Source organism: Phaseolus vulgaris, chromosome 3, assembly GCF_000499845.2.
Source record: "Phaseolus vulgaris cultivar G19833 chromosome 3, P. vulgaris v2.0, whole genome shotgun sequence".
NCBI classification, from domain to species: domain Eukaryota; kingdom Viridiplantae; phylum Streptophyta; class Magnoliopsida; order Fabales; family Fabaceae; genus Phaseolus; species Phaseolus vulgaris.
Window position 1 is genome coordinate 36766314 of NC_023757.2, and position 26549 is coordinate 36792862.

At 29.6% G+C, this 26549-nt stretch overlaps 2 protein-coding genes across 3 annotated transcripts; both read right to left on the reverse strand.

Moving 5' to 3' along the window:
* Positions 1-2117: 2117 nt before the first annotated feature.
* LOC137807407 (autophagy-related protein 18b) lies at positions 2118-8429 on the reverse strand. Of its 2 annotated transcripts, none has more exons than XM_068608042.1 (11): positions 8210-8429; positions 8051-8124; positions 7901-7974; positions 7694-7803; positions 6648-6739; positions 6334-6446; positions 5796-5915; positions 4282-4427; positions 3695-3808; positions 3410-3475; positions 2118-2654 (listed from the first exon to the last, which is right to left on the reverse strand). In XM_068608042.1, the coding sequence occupies exons 1-11, from the start codon at positions 8266-8268 to the stop codon at positions 2546-2548; spliced, it is 1077 nt and encodes a 358-aa protein (XP_068464143.1). In that variant the 5' UTR covers positions 8269-8429; the 3' UTR covers positions 2118-2545. The 2 variants fall into 2 exon arrangements, with proteins under 2 accessions (XP_068464143.1, XP_068464142.1); XM_068608041.1 differs by having other exon boundaries at positions 3695-3811.
* Positions 8430-12658: 4229 nt separating this feature from the next.
* On the reverse strand, positions 12659-18123 carry LOC137807408 (probable LRR receptor-like serine/threonine-protein kinase At2g23950). Its single transcript, XM_068608043.1, has 11 exons — positions 17724-18123; positions 17511-17643; positions 17366-17437; positions 17028-17171; positions 16696-16767; positions 16509-16568; positions 16300-16400; positions 16085-16216; positions 15649-15993; positions 14553-14932; positions 12659-13753 (listed from the first exon to the last, which is right to left on the reverse strand). The coding sequence occupies exons 1-11, from the start codon at positions 17794-17796 to the stop codon at positions 13361-13363; spliced, it is 1905 nt and encodes a 634-aa protein (XP_068464144.1). The 5' UTR covers positions 17797-18123; the 3' UTR covers positions 12659-13360.
* Between the last annotated feature and the right edge of the window lie 8426 nt (positions 18124-26549).

Here is a 26549-nt window from a genome sequence, read left to right on the forward strand (position 1 = left end):
TTTAAAAGGATTATTTTACAAACATTTTGGACTAGTACGGGTATACCTATTCAAGTTCAGATATGAGACCAAAAATTTTACATCTATAAATATGAATTTTTATTTAGTAGATAAGAATAAATATAAACAAATATATACCTGTCCAATCAAATAAATTTAAGTAAAAAAAAATTTAAATTAAATTATATTAATATTAGCATATATTGATTTTAAAAAGGACTGTATTTTAATGTATTCTGCAATTAAACACATTCTTAAAAATCATAATATGACATAAAAAAATTAGCATTGACATAATCTCTCCAAACTTAAGTAAGAATAATTAAATTATATCAATAGTGGTATAAATTTAATATATATGAATTTAAAAATTGTTGTATTTAAATGTATTTTATGATATATTTAAGAAATTAATTTAAAAAAACTATTGGTTTAGCACAGTTAAAAAAGAATGATTACATTAAATTACTAAATTAACATCTGGTTGTTAGATTTTTTTTAATTATATATTTGTTTAGATCGTAAAAAAAATAGTCTATTTTGGAAAAAAAATTGTTCAAATAAAGTGCTATATATTAAATAAAATAATGGTTACATTAAATTACTAAATTAACATTTTATTAATTGGTTAAAGTTACAAAGAAAAGTAGTGAAAGAGACAAAACCTCTTATGAATCATATTGAACTTAATGTTCATCCTATTTTAAACAAAATCAAATCAAGTTAATTACTGTGCATTTGACATTCAAAGATTTATAATTAAGATATAAAAAATAGGTATATATTAGATGGGTTTAAGGGTGTTTTTGAAAATTGCTGAAGTTTTTTTTTTTGTAAATTCTTCACATAAATATTTTTAATATTTTTTATGAAATTTCATGAGAGTAACATGTTTATGTTGTTTAAATATCAAATACAGTTTAAGCATAAACTATATAATTTAAGTTGCGTATTTTTTAATACCATAAATTTAAAAGCAAATATATAATTTAAAACATAGTTATAAATTTTAAAATATTTCTTTGTATACAATATTTGAAGAGATGTTTATATCTTTATTTTCATTAACTATACATGTCTCTACATTTTTTAGATAAGGGGCTCCTGTTGAGATCTAACTGTTCACTTCATTGCATATATAACCGCAAATGTATGTATAATTTTGTCTAAAATAATAATTAATATATCATTTTTATGAAATATAAAATATCAGTGTATCCATTCAATTAAGAAGAAAATATTTGCATTATGTTTATTTGAAAAAAGTTAGGGGGACATCTTTTAATGCATTAAGAAAAAGATTCTCGCTGATAAAAAAAAAGAAATTTGAGATTCTTAAGAATATTTTAAAGCTATTTTAATGAAAAAAGAGAGTTCAGAATTAGATATTTTAATGATATTTGTTTCATTTTTCCAAAATAAGTTTATTTTCAAATAAAAGGAATAAAAAAAATACTAAAAAACATTATACTAATTTTACTAATGAGAATAAGTTTGTGTTTTTATTTTAGAAAAAAAAATGGTCTAAAATTACTTTTGAGTGAATTATAAAAAGAGAAAATGTTAGCTAAAATTCAAGTATCTAGAAATATATAGAATAAATATGGTGTGATAAACTACCGAATTCTATTATTTAAGTGTTGTATATACATGCAGAGAGAAACTTTATCACTTAACAAACTTAGAGAGGTTGGTTTTTTCTGGAGACTACTCTTACAAGAGTGTCAGGATTATTTATTTGTTTGGAGATATAAGCCTTAATTGTGACGGCTATCTGAGATCAATTCTGTGTTAAAGTATCCTTTTAGCTTAGTGATTCGAGATGATAATGGCATTTTCTTGTTTGGCTAATTTAGGTTATTGTCTGTTTTAGCTGGAGAGTTATGGGGGTATTTGGCATGATTGAATCTAGCATGGAGTTTTTGGATGATTGTAATCTCTTTAAACTCTCTATGCCATTAATCTTCTCCCGAAAAGTTGTGGTGATTTACATGTGTTATGAAGTGGTGAGGTGTAGTCATAATAGAGTTTAGAGGAGCTAATGAAGCATTTGATTCCTTTGCTAAGTCTGACATTTCTCTTATGTGGCCTTAGGATCTTTTGACAAATTCACAAAGTGAACCGTGCCTCCAAATACTTCCTTTCAAACATTGATAATTACATTTTTGGAAGATGACCAAAATAGTGAGTATGTAACATGAGTAGTAATTTGGGTTGTGCAAGACACTTCCCACATGATAAACTAATCTAACATTGGAGACCCAGATTATAAATACGTAAACGTACTTCCCTTGCATTGTGGTAGAGCAAAATAAATGAAGTTTTTACTTTATACACATATCTTGTACGGAATTTTGTATCACTGCTTCTTCCAAATAACACACTCATGATGGCAGCCAGCTCTGAGAGATTCTGACTCACACTTCAATGTTGGTAGCAGTGGCAGTTCTGGAAGATTGAGTGTAGAATGCAATTCCTCAAGCTTTACAATTATAGATGGTTCGCTATAAACAGTATTTTGTCACTCCTGGTAGCTTGTCCTGGATCACAGATTGAACTCACGCCCTAAAGCCCAAGATAATTCATTCCGGGCATTAATGCTTAAGTTGTATTCCTTGAAGAATCCGTTAGAAGTTATTACCGACAAAATGGCTCTGGAAAGTAAATAAAAAAACCGTGAAGACTATAGCAAATGAAATTGATATCAAAAGATATATGAAACACGGACGGAAAGGTAAGTTATGAAAGAAAATGTCTAGAAAAAATGGTGTGATAAATTCTTAATGCTACACAGCTGGCCATATAACTTTATTGTAAACCCAACAAAGAAGTGCCACTTCAACGGCAATAGCTTTGAAGGGACCATCTAGTTACATGGTATACAACTTTTTTTTTTTTACTTTTAATAGTTCTACACCTTTATAACGCACTTTGATTTTTATCAAACCACCAAATTAACATTTGGATTATGAGTTCTCATTTAATCCGAGCAACCTAACATTGCACAGTTCTAGTTTAAAACATCTGGGACATGGATATACATAGATGAAATATCAATGTCAGCAAACTAGAACACAGTCCAAGAGAAAAACAGAAACACAAGGCATTACATTAAATACTTAATGTCAATGATCAAGAAAGAAGTCATAAAGCGTTTCAGTAAACCTAGTTCCACGTGAAAGAGAAGCTTAAAATTAAAGAGGCAAATGAAGCTACATATTATAAGCAAATACTTTAAAAGCTAACACAACACGAGCAGAATCTCAATTTAATCTATCAGCAGCAGATCATTAATTTAAGAGGACAAAGCCAAAACTAAGCAATGAGTGAATGGGGGTAAAACGGGGATATCAAATAAAGTGTTCCAGTGGATTGTCATCTGAGACCAAGATCAATAATGAGAACTCACCTACAAGCTAGGAGTTCAGATGATGAGGAGTTGGTCAAATTTTCAACCTTGCGAATTACTATATAGCTGTAAGACAAATAGAAGATGTTAAAAAATAATTCTAAATATGCAAATTTCATACACATATATGATCATAGACCTCAACAAGGTTGGTTCGTATAACACAATAAAATCTAAAGGTAAAGAAAGTATTTCAAATTATGAAAAATAAAGATCACATGAAATAGTTCCAAGGTTTAAAAAGGTCAATATAAAAAAAAGTTACATAGCGTACAAATACTGCACCTTTTCACCCCTGCAGGAACAGTATTATGAAGTACGTGATGATAAGCAGGATCTAGTACATCACTCACAGCACCAGGAATTATAGATCCTAGAAAGCCACTTGAACTCTTGCTCCTGCTGAAGTCACCAAATATACATAAGATGACATCCCAAATCAATTTCAGAGGTGGCAAAATAATTAAGGGAAAAAATATCGGAAAGAATTTTTTTCAAAGAGCAAAGGAAGCTAATCAAGATTATATGCAAAACTAAAATCAGCTACAGAGGTTGTACACATTTTATCACGAAATCACTATCATGCAACCACATATTCCTTTCAGTACTATTTGGCCCTTAACTGTCTCCAAATATGAACGAGAATCAAAGTTGAAGTTTTCATTATGAGAGGTCTCTCATGCTTGCTGGTCCATTTGAGTGGTAACTGAGTCAAACAAGATAAATAACGTTGCTCTAAATTTAAAATAGACTGGCTATATAACATTGAACTAAAGCTACCTAAACTTATAAGATGGTATTCACTAAGTACAACCATAAAGTAGCCAAAAAGATGGAAAGTGGGGAAGAATATTTTAAATTGCAATTCTCACCTTGGATGTGAAGCAAATCCAAGAGTGAAAAGATGAATAGAACCAGAAGAACTTGAGGCTGCAAGAATATCTGGAAGCTGCTTTGATGGTCCAAATGTCAGAGAAAATATAGTAGACGGGTATGTCCCCCTTCTAAAGCTATATGACTGCCGAAAAACATGTCAGTTTAACAGTTAAAGTAAAATAGTAACACCTAAAATTAAAAGTATAAAACTGCTACAAGGTATACAATTCAAAATGAATATAACCCTGTATGAATTGCTTCAAAAAAATAACACTTGAAAAAAAAAGCATTACATTAGAGGAAAATATTTGGTTCCATGGTTCAATTTATGTTAGAGACTTTACATGTTTACCTTCAATAACATGGTTAGAAAAAAACAATGTAACTAGACTTTGGTCACCAAATCTGTGTCTACATATTTAATTATTTAGTAAAAATCCAAAGTCATGAATAACATCTACTGAATGTAACCAGAATTTCAAGACATGTACGGCATCAAATATAGTCATGTCTTTGAGATTGTCAATCAGGATTTGTGTCAAGCAAAAGAGATTATCACTGGAGCAAGAAAGCAATCAAAACATCATTAGGTTTCTAAATATTACCAAAATAAGTATTTATGAATTACAAATTGAATTTAAGTGATCCAGAAAAGCTTAACAGAATAAAAGCTGAGGAATTGAATTATAAGAAAACCAACATAATAGTATGTATTATTAGGCAAGTGTGTTGTTTTTTGCAGGTTGTGGGCGAACAATACCCTTGGTAGGACACTTGTTCTGGAACAGCAATTGTATTCATGTATTATGTATGATTTCTGTGTCCAGTAATGTATTTTATTAGTTTATCAATTGGTGTTCTATCCAAAGATTCATCTGGTAGACAGACAGTGCACAACCTTAAAAGAGGATATGAGAAAACAACAGGAGGATTAACAGCCTATTCACTTAAAATATACAACTCTCTTATCTTTAAGAGTCATCCACATAGAAGACAATTGAACAGAGACAGAGGGAGAGAGTTAGAATCAAGGAATTGCAGAAGACCAATTAACCACTCTCTCAATTTACAAATATAAAGGCCCAAGTCCCAACAGAGAGCGTTTCTCTCTCAAACACAACCAATACCAAATGCCCATTGAATACAGAAACTGCCACAAATGCATAACTGTATAAATACTAATAGCATAAATTTCCTATTAGATAGTACATAGGCAAAATATAAAATAGAGGATATATGTCCATGGTGCAAAATCAATTTAGGAACATTGCCAGCTAATATTATGAGAATTCACACACTTGAATCAGCATTCTTAGTTAAGGGACTGTGTTTTGATATAATTTAAAAAGACCTACCAGAGAACTGTACCATAAACTGATATTTTATGACCAAAATTAAATTGGTGTAGTTTTGAGGAGAAAAAAAAATACTGAAACGTTTAAGAAATAACGGTTGACACACCACTAATATTCCCTATCAATATTTAGAAAAATTGACTTCTATTCATCACCTTTGTTGCGTCTGACACCAAATGAACTCTGATTATGGTACCTTGCTCAGATGCTGTAGCTATGTACATTCCATTAGAAGAAAGAGCCATTGCAGCCAATGGTGAACGATGAGCATCAATCTGTAATTCATGTTTGATAATAATGTTTATGAATATAGGTAAAAGATATAAACAACCATATCTTAGCTCATACGTCAACCATTAAAAAAAAATATCACTGTCAGAAGATAAAATAAGTGAATTGCTGATGAGCAGTTAAACTCACCACAATGCAAGTAGGCATTTTAACAAATTAGAACGATACAAATGCAATGTAACTGGTTAATATATTAACAAATTAGAATAAACAAGATATGCCAAATCATGAAGACGGTAAATAAAAATTGATTATTACTAAAAATTCAAAAACGTAAAGCATAAGTTTTTATCATCTCACTAGCTTGAGGCTACAAGATAGGATGATACAAAAGTAAAACATTCATGAATTTTATGGTAACAAAGTCATTTAACACTATTCAGAAGGAAATTTATGTATAACCTCACAGTGTAAATGACGATTCATGACATTATACAACAATGCAGATCCTTTGGTAGTACTGGCAGGAAGAGCCAAGTAGCAAGCATCCAAACAAGGGGAAAAAGCACAAATCCCTGTGGGGAAAAATTGCCTCAGAAAATTATACGCATAATATAGCAGTTTGTTGGCATGATTAAAAGTTTAATTCACCATGTTTGTTGCAATCTGATGAGAATAATAATAGAATCATAATCTAACAAGTACCTACCAACTACAATTAACAATTAAAGTATCCAATTGAATGAAATTATGGCCCACATTGATTCTAGCCTCACCTTTAATATTTGGCACTGTGTCAATAATGTCTACAATACTGAGACTATTTATTTCATATACATATGCTTTGTCTTGTAAAATGACAACAAGTCTGCATTATGGAGAAACAGAGAGATTAGAGTAATATTAGTGGTCAAAGAAGGTAATAGGACTTGACAAAAAAATTTATTGAAAAAAGTATAATAACTAAAAAAATTAAGACCTATAGGAAAGTAGCTGAATCCAAAACTTGTAGACTAGCAAGTATTAGTGCTCAATATAAACTAACAAAATAATAAACTGACCGTATGTGTCTACTACACAATGAACACATACAAAGCTCTGGAAACAATACAGAACACCAATTTTGTAAACATTCTCATTTGAGTCACCTGAATGTTAAGCAAATTTGGACCAAAACAACCCACAGACAAGTCCCAAATGTTCTCCTTAGTTCTGCTACTTTATATGTTACAAACCAAGTGAGAAGAAAGGGCACGATAGATGGAAACAAATGAAAAGAAATTAATGATTTTGTTAAATGATTGAGAATAGAACAGAGGAGAGTCTCTCCTGCACGATTTCCGCTTTCAAAAAGGATTTCTCCTTTCACTCACAAACTATCAAATTCAGAATGAAACCCCTAATCTGAGTCTTAGTTTCCCCTGCTGGTGTAACCAATCTTTCTAACTAACTAAAGAACTAACAGTTGCCCCATTCCGTCCCAACAATATGAAATTTTGCAAGAATATAAGTTCCAAGACATACAGTAACCTCACAGATATCATAGAGGAAAAATAACCATTAGTCAGCATAATTACAACAGCAACATTCATCCTTACAAAAATACACAAAAATAAGCATTTGGCAGTGCTACACTGAGTATTAGGAAAACATCGTTGATGCATTCATCATATATACCTAAATAATCATTGTTTCAGAGATCAACCCCCCACCAGGCTTCACGAATGCTTGATGCCCATTTCATATTCCAATATTAAAAACACAACAGTGTATGATTTTATCAAAAAAAAGAAATGTCCGACAGTGAAGATGGAGGTTTGACCTTTGTCTATTCATGCGAACAGCAAGTATGGAAGTTAGAAAGTTCAATTCTTTAAGAGCAGCGCCCGTGATCTTATTGAACAAACAGAGACGGCGAGGGGACAAAGATGGCTGCATGTACATGTAAATAGACAATCAACCAAAAAAAGTCAAAGCTCAAGTCCATGCCCAAACGGCAAAGTTTGTTGAGTAATCATGAGTACAGTACCTGATCACCAGCACCAACGATAGCAAGAAGACTGGAGCTAAACAGCATCTCCACAATAACAAAAGCTCCAACAGCTGCGGGAAGGAAGGGGGAACGTTAAGAAATTAAATTCAAAAAAAAAAAACCATTAATCAATTGAATGGAATTTACCTCTTTCATAGCAGAGTTTTCCTGTATTGGTATCAAATATTCTAAAACCATCCCTGGTGCCAACAGCAAAGTAACTACAAAAAAAAAGAAGAAAAAAATAAATAAATTTGAATGGAATTTTGGAGGAAAAATGAAGAAATTGAAAGAGCATGAATTGACCTAAAGTCCTGGTTGAAAGAAGCGCAGAGGATAGAGGAAGAAGAAGAATGATTGGCCATTGAATTGAGTTTCAATTACAAATGGGTTTGCAGTTTCAGTGCTGCTCCAAGCTTCCCTAATCCCTACCTATAATCACCATTCACAAACCAAATAGATACCTTGTCCCACTCGCTTCTTCTGATTTTTTTCTCATAGGTATTTATAGATGATGGTTAAGAATTTTGATATTTCACCGTTATTTTTTATTTATAAGTCAAATCTCCGTCTTAAGATATATTGTTTCACCCAATTCAAATCAAATATATCAGGTTAGTTGCAATTTTCAATCAATTTTTAATAAATATCTAAAGATATAAATTATATTACAAATAAATAATTTTTAGTAACAAATATTTTAACAAATAAATTGCATTTTAGATATATGATAAATAATTTAAATAATTGATGTTTTTTTTATCAAAATATTGATATTTAAATGAGGATAATAATAGACCGAAAGAGATAAAAAAAAGTTAAAACAATTGACATTAAAACAATAAGAGAATACATAATATGCATTTTTAAAGTGTATTTGAATTTTAAAAATAAAATATACATTCAAAAACAATTTATATTTACTAGTTATAATTTGTTAAACCGTTTATTTGACAACAAAGTATAAGAGATGATGATGTATTTGAAATATATATATATATATATATGTGTGTGTGTGTGTGTGTGAGAGAGAGAGAAATCAAATCAATTTTTTATTATGATTAAACATTTTAATTATTTATTTTATTATATATAATAATAATTAAATACGACAAACTTTTATAACTGTTCTTGTTTATAGATATGTTTTTACTATCTTCTTTTTTGTGATAATTTTTTAATTATGTTAAATATCTTATTTTATTACGTAGAAAACACGGATCCACAGAGTTGTCGCACTAGTATTTTTATTAGTAAAACACGAAATACTATAGAAATAAAATTGAATTTTTAAGTGTCAATATAAGAGTTTGAAATTCACTCTTTATTTTTAAAAAATTATCATTTTCTTAAAATATTTTTTTCTATAAATTCTTGTAGAATATGTTAATATTTTTCTAGATGAGAGTCCATCTTAGAAATTCTGATAGAGAGTACAACAATTAACTCCGATCAAACATTATACATTATTTTTCTGTAAATTTCTCTTTACCTTCTTTTCTTGAGCTAGTTTTTGGAATTGGTTGCATGCTTATGGTTTTTATGTTTTATGTTTCATGTATTATTTTTAGGACAAAGATGAAGTTCTATTGGTTTAGGAGCGTAAATACATGTTTAGATTGTTGATTATAGTCTTTTCTACATGTTTAATTTTGTTATGAAAATAGAGAAGTTGAGAAATTAAACTTGTATAAACAATTTAAAATGTAAGTAAGCTGGTTATATTTTTTTTATAGTACCTTAGGGTAGATGGTATGAATATGAAAGTGACGTGAATACAATATTTGATTTTATAAAAAAAAAGTGTGTTATTTAAATATATTGTTTGAATCTTGAGATGAATGTTTGGTGATATAATGTAATATGATTAAATATTTCTTGTGAAGAATCTAGTTTAGTTATGTATGGTATGCTTGAGATATTAAAAATATGAAAGTGTTTAAGATAAAAAAAAATATAGTTTGGGTGAATAAATTTTAAATGAGTTATGTTGTATATTTCAGTAGTTAAAAGTTGAAATATTTCATTTGGGTTAAATTTGTTCAAATTCTTGTTATTTTGGAACAAAATATGTCGTGTTAGGCATAAGAAATGATGAAAAAACTCAATTTTAACCAATTGGATCATTTGATATATTCTACAAAAAAATTGAATTATGTAGAGTCGTTGGGTGACCAAAATACTCATTGGGCGAAATTCAATTAATTAAAAATTCAAGAGTTTTAATCAATAGGCCTATCAAAATCGTTTTGGTGACACTATTATCATTATTGAATATGCACACACACACACACATATATATATATATATATATATATATATATATATATAAAACAAAATCCAAAAGAAAAAGAAAATTCAAAAAACACATGAAAAAAAATGGAAGAAAAAAATGAAGAGAGAAAAGAGAGAAGAAGGAAAATAAAACAAAAGAAGAGAGAGAGAAAAAAAAAAGAGGAAAGAACGGGTATGAAGAAACGAAACATGAAAAGAATAAGAAGAGAAAGACAAATAAATGATGGTTATTATGTTTTAGTTGTGCGTGTTATCTGTTTAGAAAGTTCATGTATTGATTGAGAATTTTGAGATAGTTCTTAAACTTTTCTCTTATGTTTTATAGAATGCCTTTTAGACCGCATCCTCCACTTCGACCATCTTTTGATATCAGACAGATAGTTAAGGCTATTAAGATGATGACTAATGTTATTCAACATGACAATGACTTATAATCATCAAGCAATCATGCGATTGTGGAAAATAATGAGGATGGTTGCATCAACTCCTTCCTCCAGTTATCCTTTGGAGTAGTTGGGACTAACTTAACTCATGAGGCATAACCCTCCAAAATTTAGTGGCAAGGCCACTCCTAACTAGGCTAATAAGTGGAATAAAGAGGTGGAGAAGATTTTGAAGGCAACCTCTTGTACTAAAGATAAGAAGTTAGCATTTGCAACTTATATGTTGTATGGGGAAGCAGAGTTTTAGTGGATGAGAGCACGATAAAAGTATGGAAGTTAAATTTGAAAAGTTTCAAGTTGAGGTTCTTTGAGAAATATTTTCCTAACAGCACAAAGTTTAAAAGAGATTGAGTTTCTTAAGCTAGAATAGGGAAATGTGCCTGTGAATTCTTACGCAACTAAGGTTGAGTACCTAACCATATTCTACACTCAGAATACGTTAAAGGTTTGGAAGTGTACAAATTTGAAGAGGGTCTAAGGCATTTGGTGAAAAAGATTGTGACTCCTAAGTGTATCAGATAATTTCCAACTTCAATGGAGTGTCTTCCAATGGGAAGGCTATGATAAATCAACAAAAATATACTTTATACCCCATTAACACAAGACAAGTGCGGTCACAACACAAGAAAAAATGGTATTTCCAGACTCCAAAGAGTTAGAGTTTATGTATGCATAACGAGTGGAATGAGTTGAAAGATGGAGCTAGACGTTTTTGTGATATTTACTTAGATGAGAGTTAATAATGAAATCCATGTGAATAATATTTCAGTAGTAGAGGAGTTTATGAATGTGTTTGTAAAAGAAGTACTTGATTATCTCTAAAAGAGAAATAGAGTTTTTTTTATTGATATGCACCATGTAAGATGGCTCCGACTAAGTTGGAGTTGAAAAAGCAAATTCAAGATTTGCTAGAGAAAAGGTTTATCTGATCCAAGTGTCTCCATGAAGAATGTTAGTTTTGTTAATAAAAAAGAAAGATGAAGAATTATGTGAATTACATACAACTAAAGAAATTTAAAACTAAAAATAAGTATTGTTGAAGATAAATTTATGTGAGATTTAACATTTGATAAAGATTAAAGATGTACTCCATTCAAATATATGTACGGTCATTATAAATATAATGACAATGTAAAACTATTTTACATTTTCACTACACAACATTTTTTTTCTAGAATTGATATGTTAAATCTATATTAATTTTTATAAACATTATTTTTTATTTAAAAATATAATATCCATTTCCCATTTTTTTTAACAAAATTCAACTTGTAAGACAGGGCATGGACAATGAAACCAGGAATTCTGACGATAGGTGGTTGATTTTTGCATCGCCTTTTCTGGTAATGGTTTTAATACTTATTTCCTTTTTGTTATCACAAAAATACCCCTTTAAAAACAAGATGGGTATCTTTTACTTTTTCCGATATTTTAATTTCGGAGCATATCAGTCATCCGAAATAAATTTTTCAAATCATTTATGAATTGATATTTTAAAACAGAATTTAACATTCCAAAATTTAAATTTTCAGTGATGACTTTTTAGTTACTCCCGAGATTAAGTTTCTAAAAGAGAATTTAACCCAGTATTTTAAATTTTTAAAAAAGGTTTATATTATTTATGGAATCTAAATTTCAGAAGTAGCTTTGTAGATCAACTCCAACGTTAAGGAAGAATAAATTTTCGTACAAAAAGCACCAACAATAACTGGTTTTTTTTTAAACAACGTTTAAAAACATAGAGCGGTGTCACTTGAAGAAAAGGAAAACAGTGCAAAAAGCGAAAAAATTGCATAACAATGGCGCTGATTGGGTAAGAGGATCCTTTATTAAAGTTTAAAAGTAACTCAGGAGGTGATGACTCAGGATCTCAGTAGTTTCTCTCCCTGTCTCTTGAGTTTGTGTGCTAGAGTCAGTGCTTATGCACCATTTACCCACCCCCTCCCCCAAAAAAATTGGTGACTAAACTATTATCCAAATTAAAACATAAATCTCTCAATAATCACAATTAGCATACTTTCACAATAAACCATTCATTTAGAGCATGTTAGTAAGATATAGTTTGGGAGTAGGTATTGTAGTCAAAGGAAATCATACAAAGGGAGAAAAAGGAAAATTTCCAACACTATACGAGTAGCAAAGACAGAAAGGTAAAAAAGAACACACGAAAAGACACCGAATGGAGAAAAAGAGCAAGAGTGACCCTGCAAAGCATCAGATTGACAATGACCCGTAACAGCTCAAAAGCTCAGACTGACCATCACACACTGATACTTCCAAGTTTGAACATACATGAACAAGACATGAGAGGACACTGCGAGAAATGCATTCCCATCTTCATCTTCAGTCAAATATCATTCTGCTGAACACACCCTCTTTGTCTATGCTGCTTCACACTCGAGAGCAAAGAATCTGATGATGTTCCCTGTCCAACCCTATACAAAGTCTAATATGCGTATAGCGCACCCACCTACCACACTTTCTACCATTATATATATTTTGCACCCAAATACACAGGAACATGGGTACAAGCGCACTGGTACTAAACTGTTTATTTACAACACATACCCAATATGACAAAACTTTTTAGAATATATATACACTTGATTTGATTATATTATCCTAGAAAACCAAAACTAACTAATTTCAGATTCATGACCAATATAACTCCTTTTTTCTCCTTTTCCTATCTTCCTGTTTTCTTTCCCCCATTTACTGTTCATCTAGGACCAGACAGTTCCATGGCATAGGATTCCAAAGACTGTTCATCATCATCATCCATTGTCATGCCAAACATGCTGGAACGGTCATGAACATCATCATCATGTTTCGAAGCAGAGGTAGGGCGGGATGAACTATCGCTACCATTGTTGCTGTGGCTGGGGTTCATGTCGTTATTACCATAATTATGTGATGATGCCCACTTCTCAGCAAGCCCGTCCCCTTCAAGCATTCGAACCACTTCAGACATTTTAGGGCGGTGGGCTGTCAAATATTGAGTACACAGTAAAGCAACTTGCAGCATCTCCCCCACCTCTATTCTATCATAATTGTTTCCTAGCTCTTTGTCCACCAACACTGCAACCTTCTTTTCATGTAGTATTTTTCTAACCTGTCACAACATACGAACAAATTTTCATCAACTGAAGTGTACATAATGCTTTCAGCCAACCTTCAGATATCTATTTCAAGGATACGTACTAGCAGGTAGATTGCCTGCTAGTATCAACCAACAACTACTCAACACTCAGTAGGTTTTTTTTCTGTGAGGAGGGGGGACCGGGAAGTTTGGTTTACAGATAGCAACTAACTATATTCACTATGTATTCCATTAATATCAAACTAACTATTCAAGAAAAAAAAAATCATCCAGCATCAGCTCTAGATAGAAAAGTCCCTGTTGTTATTTCGTAACTGCAGCACAGAAGTCATCCACTGCTCAACAGCAACAATAACTAATATATTGGACCAGTCACAGTGACACATAACTAACCATGTTTTTTTGAGTATTAAGAGCATTTGGTTAAAGCAGTCAGGCCTAATACAATGCACATACCAGACGACAGAAGTATAGACAAGGGTTTTTTTTTATCGAAGTTGCTAGTCATGTCAGAAAACAAATCTACAAATTTAAAGAACTGATTTTCCTTTCCCCTTTTCCATACTAGCGCATTCAATACATTAAGACAAATGCATAAATAAAATTAAGACATTTTGGTAGAAGTTGTTGCTCAGTGCAGATCACAGCAAATTATTAAAAAGACCATGTTCAGAGAAAATCGTGCACGAGGAACTCCTAATGGAGAGTTAATATTGAATAAGAAAAAAGATATTCACTAACTACCAGATTATCACGTCAAATATTTTAGAATGCTATGATTGTTCTGTTTAGGTTGAAGAGAATGACTTACCCACTCTAGCATAGCACCCTTCTGATTCACCGTTTTCCCAAACTCGAGTGCTGTCATTCCGGTTATGAGCTCTAACAAGAGAATGCCAAATCCAAATACATCTGTTTTCTCAGATGATTGGCCTGTGGAGAGGTACTCAGGTGCAATGTGTCCAACAGTGCCACGGACAGCAGTGGTGACATGGGAATCAGCATGGTCAAGGAGCTTTGCAAGGCCAAAATCTCCAACAACAGCCTCACAATAGTCATCCAGAAGCACATTGGCGGCCTTCACGTCTCTGTGTATTATCTTTGGATCACATTGCTCGTGCAAATACAGAAGGCCTCTGGCAGCTCCAATAGCTATCCTCTTTCTAGTGTTCCAATCTAAAGCTGGTTTGCCTATCATATAACATACATGATATTAAACCACAAAGAAAGCGAAAGTACTAAGATTATAGCTAAATCGTCCCTGGTAATATAGAAAAACTAGAAGGTAAACTGGTAGTTAAGAAAAACTTCCCACACTTTCCAATTATTGTACTATTTAAAGGAAAAGTACATTGGCTTTATAGCTAGTCTTGCTAATAGCCATAAAGAAACAAATAATGTTGAATATATGATTATAACAAAAGTAGGGATCTGATGCCTAGATAAACATTATTGAAAACCTGACAAGAAATAATCCAATCAGAGTTTTATTAGGATATCAATTACCCAACTACTGTTTATAGTCGTACCTATCATTCAAAATTACAACAATTTGGCAAATTTCATTTGATATAATGAACCGAGATTGCGAACACTGATGACAAATTGCAAGCACGAGTGCATGCTTAAATGTCTTAACACTAACAAGTAGGCTTAAAATTGCAAACTACTTTACTGAAACAAAAGAAAGGAAAAGAAATAATGCCCAACGTCCCAAGCCATATTATATTGCAATTTGAAATGAGAATTAAGGCCCTTCAATCACGAAAATACGAAAGCCAAAACATGAAGGATAGATCACAGATTAAGACAGGGTCCACAAGGACAAGTAGATAATATTGCACCTAATAAAATATATCATATTATATAGTCAAAAAAAGAGCACTGGCATGGAGAGAATATCCAACCTCTAAGCCTGGAGGCCACACTGCCATTAGACATATAAGGATAAACCAAAAGTTTCTCATTAGATGTAGCACAATAGCCAATTAAGCGAAGTAAATTGCGATGAACTGCCAAGCTGATCATCTCCAACTCTGTTTGGAACTGCGATTCGCCAGCACTGCCATTTACATCTTTCAGCCTTTTCACCGCCACCATCGTGCCATCTCCAAACTTCCCCCTATAGACATTGCCAAAGCCTCCAGCACCAAGTATATTCTTGGAGCTGAAATTATCCGTAGCATGTTGAAGCTCTCTGAAAGTGAAATTCTTTAGATTGCCCAAGCTAAGAACTCCTTCCTCCTTATAATCTGCAACATTACCAAAGCCATAAATATTAATACCTTGATAATACCAATCCAGTACCATATAATCTAAGAACCCCAGTTGCAAACTACCCACCACTGATATACAGGATGGCTCCGTGCTGTCGTTTCTTTCTGTACCAAAATAGTCCAAAAAGCAGGAGGATGAGAGAAGCACAACTAAGACTGATCCCAAGTGCTATTGCTAGATTTTTGGACTTGTGTTTTCCTGTAGACAAAAATGAAATACATATTAAAAACGTTGTGTAAAGAAAATGAGAAACCGTGAAGGTGGGAGGTAAAAGGACGTACCTTCTGATGACACTTGCGAGAAGGAAATTGGTATGAGGGTTGTTGACCCCGAGCAACCTTCAGTAGTGCTGCTCCCACAAACTAATGGGTTCCCCACAATACTAAACAAACAGAAGTAACAGTGAATTAGGACAGAAGCACAGTTGACACTGAAATAATATAATACCGTGTCCACAAAACAAACAGATGAGCAAAAAGAGAGATCATACTTGAATGATCTGGTTGGGAACTTGGGCAATGGTCCACTGAGATTGTTATAAGACAGGTCCCTGAGTGCATAGATTTAGCATATCATAGTTTCAGCAAAGAAATTGACAAACAGTAAGAAATGAACCAAGTGGCAGGTTATTTCGATTTTCAAGACACTGACGTGTGAGAAGAGGGAACTACACTCACAAGAAAGCAAGCTGTGGGGTTTTTGCCAGTGACTCGGGAAAGGATCCGGACAAATTATTGTTGTTGAGCCTCCTGCTCCCAATGTGGACAAAGAAATAGTAAATTAATAAATTGCATTACATAATTTACAAAACAAGATTTGAATCCAAAAAAGAGGCAACAGAATCTCAAAACACAAAAAATAAAATAATAAACTTTACACCTCAACAAAAAAAAAAGCAAGTCAACAACAAAAGAACAGTTAGTGGGCATTAGCCAATCGTTGCTTAAATAATTTCCCGCACTTTCTTTAGCAAAAGATGACTAAAATCAAGGAAACAATAATTACTCACAGGTACTGGAGACTATTCAATTGACTAAGAGATGCAGGAATCACCCCTGAGAATAGGTTATTAGAAAGGTCTAATGTCTGAAGTTTGGGAAGCGCTCCAAGTTCCGGCGGTATATTGCCTGAGATATTGTTGTTCTGCAGCAATCTGCATTAAACCATCAAACCACTTTCAGAACACTCCAACCCCCATAAAAAACATTAAAAAAAAGTCTAAAAACGGCACGAAACGAGAATCGTGGCAGCTATCCATGTAGCAGTAGATAACCGATACACGATTAGAGACATAAAAAAAAACACGAAAAAAAGTTGCAGAGGTCGGAAAGAGGAGAAGGTGCTAACACTTGTCGAAGATTCGTTAGATTTCCGATTGCTGGAGAGAAAGTTCCAGAGAGAGATTGGCTAGGCGCTCCTCTGCAGAGAGAAAAACGAAAGTGAGAAAGAAAATGCAGGAAAAGAGAAAGAAAGCGTTTAGTATAGTACTAACAGGCCTATGACAAGGTCATCAGAAGAGCAAGTGATCATGGTCCAACTGCAAGCGTCGACGGAGTATTCATCCCAGTTGTTCAAGACGCCGTGAGGATCATTGAGAGCTGCTTTTATGTTCATCAAAGCCTCCACTGCAATTGAGCGATGTTAGTAGAAATAACCAATATGAATTAAGAGAAGCTTAAAAGCAGGGAGAGTTACGGTTATTGACCTTCGGGATTGCGAGGCTGGGAAGCAGAGGAAAAAGAGAGGAAGAAGAGGAGAAAGAGGAAGTGCAGAGCCATGAGAGAGAGGAAGAAGTTGAGATGAAAGAAAGGTTGGTGATAGAATGAGAGAGTGGAGCAACGCAGCACCAAACCGATCCTTTTTCTATCTTTCGAATTCTCTCTCCTCCTCCTTCTTTTGCTATATCTCTTTCCTCTTTTGCTTTCTCTCTCTCTTCTGTGTCATTGCTTTTTACTCAGCACAAGAACGTGAAGGAGCCCGCGAGAATCAAAACGTCCATCAGATGTTGCATTGCATTGCAGTGCAGTCCCAGCCTCCACTGTATCTATCTTGCTTCCTTCTACCGCTTCTTTTCTTTTTTTTCTATTTTCATTTTACTGTTTTATACACCTTGTCTTGTCAATACTCACTTTCTATAATATTATTATAAACTACTTTACTTACAATCATTTATCAAACTGTTTTCAAAAACACCAAACAACAATCCTTTTTTATCATTATAATCCAACGTTATTTTTTTTAATAGTTTCCTTTTTATAGATTCATAAATTTACTATTTTTTTCAAGTTTAAAACATCATCGATCCTAACTTTTTTACCTTTCGCCCATGCTAACCGAAGCAATAACGTTTTTGTGCTTCCATGCTACCAAATCATGCACCATTTTTTTGTCTTCACTTTTTCACGCAAGAAGCCTTATTCTTCTCTCCTTTCAACCAACCAACGTTTCGAATTGGGGTGATTTGTATTATGTAATTAATATATAAGATTGTGTGATTTATTAATGAATATAAGTTAAAATTAGAAAATATAACAACAGTTATTAAACAAGTTATATCATGTTTTTAATATTTTCAATAAAATGTTTAACAATTTTATAATAATAATCTATTAGTGTGATTTTATATGATTTTTATATTGAATTAAAATAAACTATATATTATTTTGATGTTTGGTTTTATAAATTTATTTAATGACAAATTATACTAAATTTAATCACAAACATTCATGTATGTTTTAACCTTTTATTATTATTATTATTATTATTATTTTATATTTATGTATTTCTTTAATTTTTTTTATTGTGACATTAGTTGATAAATTTATCATTTAAACAATCTGATCAACATATATTATATTCACCATAGTGAAAATTATGTAATGTTTATTGTTCTTCAATTTGTTCTACTTTTAAATAAGTCTCGATTAAGTATAAAATTTGATAAAGAAGATATGACACATAATAAGGAAGAAACTAATGCATTAACAATGTCAACAACTTGTTACTGTTATTTAAAAATCACAAATTGATTTATCTTGACTTGTTTTTTATACCAACTTATATGAAGAGAAGTACAAATACAAATTGTAAGATAACTTTTTTTTTTACATTGTAATGGAAATGGAGCTAACATTGATAATGAAATAACAAAGTTGGGGCATTATTGGAGAAGATGTGCTTCAAATGACTCGTTTTATTATATTGAAATTTTGATTTGTTGTACTTGTGATGTATGTCACTTTGCTAAACAAAAGAAGCAAAATTTTCTCTTTGCAACACCAAGTCTACAATTTTTTTGAAATATTATATTAATACTCGAAAACTACTTGGAATTCGCGTGTAGAAAGTTGCAAATATTTTATCACCTTGGTGGATGACTTTACAAGGTTCACTTTGATATGTTTGTTAAAGGAATATAATAAGTAAGAGTGAGTTTACAAAACATTATAATTAAACTTGGTTATGAAATTGACAACTTAAAAATCTTGAGAAGTGACAATGAACCTAAATTTTCTATGCATGAATTTTTCAGTAACAAATAACTTGTTCACCATATTAGTTGTGTTTGACACCGCCTCCTTTATTAAAAATAAAACCTCCTATGAGATTTTACATAATCATTCACCAGATCTTAACCATTTAAATTTGGGTGTTTAACATTTCTTGGTACCTTGGTGTCTTATGTGACAAGCTCATTCCAAGAGCTCAAATTGGTGCTTTTTTAGGATATAGGGAAGGTATAAAGGTTTTTTTCTTTTCATTTTAAAGATTCAATGCATTATTGTTTTAATAAATGTTGATATATTCGTATGCATCAATCATTTGTTTATACATCTAACAATTATAATCACACTAGCATTTCATTAGAGGAAATTATTGGACACAATTATGTACTGACAAATTCAACCAATGAAACTATTAATTATATGAAGTTATATTACTTCATGTAAGTCAAAATGACCTCACTTTTTTTACCAAGACATCTAAATATGATTATTTGAAATAAGTCGTGAGTAAGGGACTACTTGCTCTTGAGCAAAATCAAGCTTGGCCCTTGATGAATCTTCTCCCAAAAAAGCATTCGACTAGATGTAGACGGAATAATAAGATTAAACATAAGTCTAATGGTACAATTGAAATATTTAAGGCATTGTTGGTTGTCAAGGGGTATACATAAACAATGAGTTTGAATTATTTAATAACTTTTTATCCAGTGAAAAACCCAATATTGTAAAATTTATTATCATTTTCAACAAAAAATATTGGTTTTTAGAACAACTTTATATCAACAATGTTTTTATTTGACTTGCTATAAGAGGTGTGTATGATTCCACCATTAGGTTTGAATCTTAATAATCCACAACACGTTTGCAAATTGTGAAAACCTATTTTACTGTTTAAAGCAAGCTAATAAATAATGGAATTTCAAACTTACTTTCACTCTTATATATTTAAGCTTTGTTCAAAGCACTTTTGATTACTTTTTGTTTGTAAAGACTACAAGTTTCTATTTGTTTGTCATTCTTATGTAGGTTGATTATACGATAACCACTAAAAATGGTGTTGTAGAATTGAATGTTGTCAAGAATAATGGTGGTTTGGATGGACCTCCATCATTGGTCCTCTTCACTATTTCTTAAGATTGGAGTTTTGTCCATGTATTGGTATGAACCAAAAAACGTATTGTCTTAACTTATATGGATTCATCTCGCACATTGTACGATGAAGGATAATTGTTAGATAACTCCTTTGAGTATGGAAAAACTTATAGGATATTTAATTTATTTGGTTAATCCTTAATTAAACATTTATTTTGCTATTTAACAGTTGAGTAAATATGTTCTAAACCAATATAACCTCACATGTAAGTTGTTTACCGTGTTCTCATGTATTTAGAGGGATCTCCATATATTAACCTATTTTTGTCTTTTACAAAATAATTTGTATTCGATTAAATTTGTTGTCATGATAGTAGGTATTTTATCACAAGTTATCGTATGTGGTGTTGGTTTCTTAAAAGTTTAATAAATAAAAAATTGTCTTTAAATCCTCTTGTGAAGCTAAATAAATAGCATTGACCTCACTTATTAATAAACTTCAATCGATGAATTATTTATGACATAACTAATTTCTTGATTCTCACTCCTTTTGCATCTTTGTCGGATAATAGAGTAACTATATATAACAAAAAAAATCATTACAGGTATAAAGTATATTGAAATCTATTATATTATCATTTAATAACACACAAGTTTCAAGAGGTATTCACTTACTACTTAGTTTATCTCTTAACTTACTAAGCTTCTTCATTGTGAAAAACTCAAAGCAAATCCAAAGTTCTCAACAAACTAATATCAGTTACTGATTTTCAAATATCAATTAGAGGATTTCAGCAAACTAATATTAGTTACTAGTTTTCAATTATCAATTACATGATTTACATTAAACTGCTTTCAGTTAAATTATCATTCATAAATATAATAATTTGTATTGACTTATTTAATTATTTTTAATATTTTTTATCATTTATAAGTTAAATTTAAATCTTTTAAAGGAAAAAAATAAATATTGTATTAAAATTAAAAGTGTATCTGCATACATAATACAATTAAAAAAATTAAGACACTAATATTTTACTATTATCATAAAATCTTGTTAAATAAATTATACTCAGTAGATGTATTTAAAATATATTATACATTATATTATAAAGATAAAGTGCATTGAATAATATAAACATATTCATGTGTATATTCTCCATACGTTGAACATTATTTATATGTTGTTAGTGCTATTATGTTTAAGATAGAAAATCAATATGAAACCTTGTAATAATGTTTATTGGTTTGCTAGTTTTAGATATGTAAGTAAGTCCATATAGGAAATACAGGTATGCATGTAATGTAATGAATGTGAGAATGAGGATTAAGATAATTATAAGATAAAATGCAAGTATTTGTTATAAACATCTCATACTCGCATAATTGGGCTCAATTAATTAGACATATGTTTTAGAAATCAGAATAAATTGAGTTGGATTGACTAAACATCGTAAATTTATTATTTATTTAAAAGATATTTGTGTTTGTAATAAAATTATAATAAACAAAATGAAAACCTAATTAATTGTAAATATGTTATCTATTGACGATTGACGTTAAATTAAATTATGTCTTTTTTATTTTCTATCATTAATTTATGATTCCACGTAATACTTCTTGATATAAAAATGGTTAAAAAAATAAATATTATGTTTGAGGAAATTGAGCAATAAGTTAATTGAAATTTGGAGAAAATTGGAAGAAGAATTGGGGAAATGATGATGATACTGATAAAGCAAAGCTGCGTTGATTTGACAAAGACTCCCTCACTGCACTGCGCAGCCAATGTTCCGTCCAACCACACAGTGGGTCCCTCCTTTTCCTTTTTTTTCTTCCTTTGCTTTTTATCAGGCCCAACCATTCTTCATTTAGCTTTTTCTTTTTAATTGGACCAAGGACAAATTATGAAATTAAAAAAATAAATAGAAGAAAAAGATAGAAAAAGTAAAGAGGGTTTGAGACGGTGTAATTAAGCACAAGAGAATATAAATGAATAGATAGTTGGATAAATTATTTTGTTGTTGAGAATTTTATTTTCTTTCTTGTTTTTAAATTATTGATGTAAAATAATTGCAGGATGAGTTGTTTTGAAATGTTTTTCTAAAGTAAAATGGTGAAATTAAATATTATTATGAACTACTAAAAAGTAATACATGAATAGACTTTCTTGTATATCTTTTATTTTTCATTATTTTCTATTAAGTTTGTTATTGATAATTATGTACTCTTCCAACATTACTATGTTGACAAAAACACACGTACAACCCATTAATATATTTATAATATATTTTATTATACAACTATATGATATAAAGTCCTAAAAAATGTTTATGCCATGTATAACATATGTACATAATTTTTGTAAACATGTAAATAATCTTTTTTATTTATTAGACATGTTGTCACTCTTTTCAATATTTTCTTTTATTTTGTATATTTATAATATTATACATTATACATAATATATATATATATATATACTAATTATGTTTCAACAATATAGTCGTTCGTCAACTAACATAATAAATAAATTATTAATTATTTTATTTTATATTTTAATAATATTCTTAAGACACGTTTATATCAAATATGATTTATTGAAAACAAATATTTGTAGGTCAGAATAGTACATATATTTACTTATTTAAATATGATATATGATATTCCTTCACACATAATATGATAATCCAGTTGTTTATTAACAAAGTTTATATGTCACCTTTATCACATTTACTTGCTGCTTGGACTACTTATCACACTTCAAAATCGACCTTAAGTATTAATGCATTATATCATATAAATATCATCATACGTGTATATTACATATATCCTAAAAATTATATCATATTTACCATACTTATCTATACACACTAATATGCATGTTGTATACAATTAAATCACACAATGTATACATCAAAGTCATCAATAATATTAGTACACATTATTCAAGTAATAATAATAAAGTTAACCACATATAACTATATATACTTATACATGTATTATATATTTATAAAATAAGATTTTTCATTTAGTATATATAAATTATTTTTCTATTTTAATTTTAAATTATAATAAAGAATTCACAGGAAAAAAAAACAAAAGTTATATAAAATACAGTGAAAGAAAAAGAAGGAGAATGAAAGGAAACTAGAAAAGTAATTAGAAAAAAACTCTGTTATAGATTAAAGAAACAACTACTATTTTAGTTACAAGTAATTTTTTTATTGCAAGATAACTTTAATCAAATATATAATAGATAATATATTTAATTCTTTTATTTTTATTTAAAAAATAGAAAATAATATATATATATATATATATATATATATATATATTAAGAGAGCATAATAAATAGTACGGATACATTATTTTTATATCAATACACAAGGAAGATGTGTATATACTTTATATTCCTATTTCGCCATATAATGATATTTAAGAAAACAATAACGATACACATATCAATGCCGATAACAAACGATACACATATATCAACATAAGAATACATTACAAATTTTTAATTTTCCAACTTCATAACAAACTACAAATAGGTCATTATTATTTTTATACAACCAATATTATTATACTTTATTTTCTTAAAAAATACAAAGTCATGGAATGTCTATTTCTCATTAATAAATAAATAAAGAACGAAAGAAGATACATTATTTTAGTAAATACGTTTTAAATTTCCAATTTTACTTTTATAACCATGCTATTATTTCTCTTTTGTTAATTTTATTTACACTTTATGTTGCTCCTATCTTCCAACACCAAAATAGACCATAAATAAATTGTATAAATATTATTAACAATTTTTTTTTCTTTTAGAAATATAAAATTAGTAGTTTTATGTAAAATTAATATTTATCCTTATTTAAAACTTTAGACATTCTTGATATTTTCAATAAAAAAATTATTGTCAATTTTTTTTACGTGAGAAATAAATTTTTAGTATTGACTTAGCACTAACGTGATATACTAAAATTTGTTTGTTGTACGAAAAATTAAAAAAAAAATAGTGGTAAGAAAATTTATTCCAACAATTTCTATAGTTTCCTAAATATTCACAAAATTAAAGTTTAAATTATCACAAAATGAATTTAACTAAAAAAAATAAGGTTAAAAAGTGTATATTTTCTTGAAAACTAAAAAGATGTCTTCACTTGTAATTGAAGAAAAAAAAATAACATAAAGTAGAAGCTAGATATGACAGCTAGTCTCAAAACGCAAATTCAGTTATGGATCATCAATGTCCTCAACAATTATTTTGCAGTGCAATTGCATTTCATCACAACCCAAAGCATCACGTGTTAGAAAACAATGAAGAATTTTACTCTCTTAATAGATTTTGCATTAAAAACAACATTATTTGTGGCTCAACAATCCTCTACTTAGGATTTAGGGATACCAAACAAATGAATTAGAAGGATTTTAAATTAAACTAAAATAAATTATTTAAATATAAACAATTATTTCATTTATAATTAGTTACAAATTATTAAAATACTCATTTATAAAATATATCACAAACTTACTTTTCATTTATGGGTGAATATGTAATATTTTCTTTACAAAAATATGCTTCATTAACTAGTTGTGATTCTTAGTGATCAGTGGCCAAAGGAATGGAACCTCCTTTCTGCTTTAGGATATTATTTGGCTCATGTTCCTTCTCCATTTCTAATCCTCCATATTATACTTACAAAAATAAAGAGAAAGATTAATTTTTAAAAACGAATATTTCGTTCAAAAGACATTCTTAAAGTTTCAAAATTCTAAAAAAATAAAACATATATTTGTTACCTTTGTCAATTGTTTTATAAATTTAATTTTCTAATACTAATAACAAATTAATATTCAAATAAATTTAGACTAATTTATTAATATAATTTAAATTCTTTAACTAACTTTTAAAAATAAAATATTTAAACACTTTTCTAATTTTTGGCTGACTGATAACTTTGAGTAAGACATATCAAAGTGTTAGCACACTTTTAATTGACGAATAAATTCAACTCAATCCATTTTTAGGGCACTGATACTTAGCCAAATTCAAATAATCGAGTTAACTTATTTTTTTTATCTTAATAAAATGTTATACTAATATAAAATGTGTTATTTACTTTTTAAGGTAATCAATTCAATTAGAATATAGTAATGATATAAATGAGTTTTCTAATGGTTAGCAACGTATTTTTTTTTCATTGCAATCTTCTCAAAACTCTTTATTAATGATTAAATTTTATTGAAAATAAAAAAAAACTATAAGTGAAAGCTTATTAGAAAAAAAAAGGAGACCTATATATTTTTTTTGTGTGATTTCCACTCAATTTCACTTAACAATAAAAAAATATAAAAAAATGGATTACAAAATGCATGACAAATGTTTTTCACATTTTTACGTTTTATTCCATCACAAACCAAATACACATGATACAATTATCAACTTTTACTACAATAAATTTAATTTAATACTCATTTAACATGATTTCAATTTATCTGTCTTTGTAATTGAGAGTTAAATTAGTAAAGCTAATATTAAACGTGTTATTAACAACTGTTTTAAGATAAGTATTATGTATACATATTCACACAAAAAAAAAATCTTAACACTTTATCACTCCAAGAAAATTATGGAATAGAAAGCAATTTTAGAGATAAAAAATAGTTAGTTGGTATAATGACTAAATTAGAAAATATTTTAGAGATTAAAATTTTTTATAGTTTATAAATTAGTTTCTATTATTGTTAAATAATTTCTAAATTGGTATTTAATTAACTACTAAAGTTTTAACTACCAATTATTTAGATTCCAAATTTGATAGAAAAAACCTTGGTAGTTAATTAAATATTAATTTAAAAACTATTTAACAATAATAGAAACTAATTTAGAAACTATTTTTTTTTAGTTTTTAAAATGGTTTATA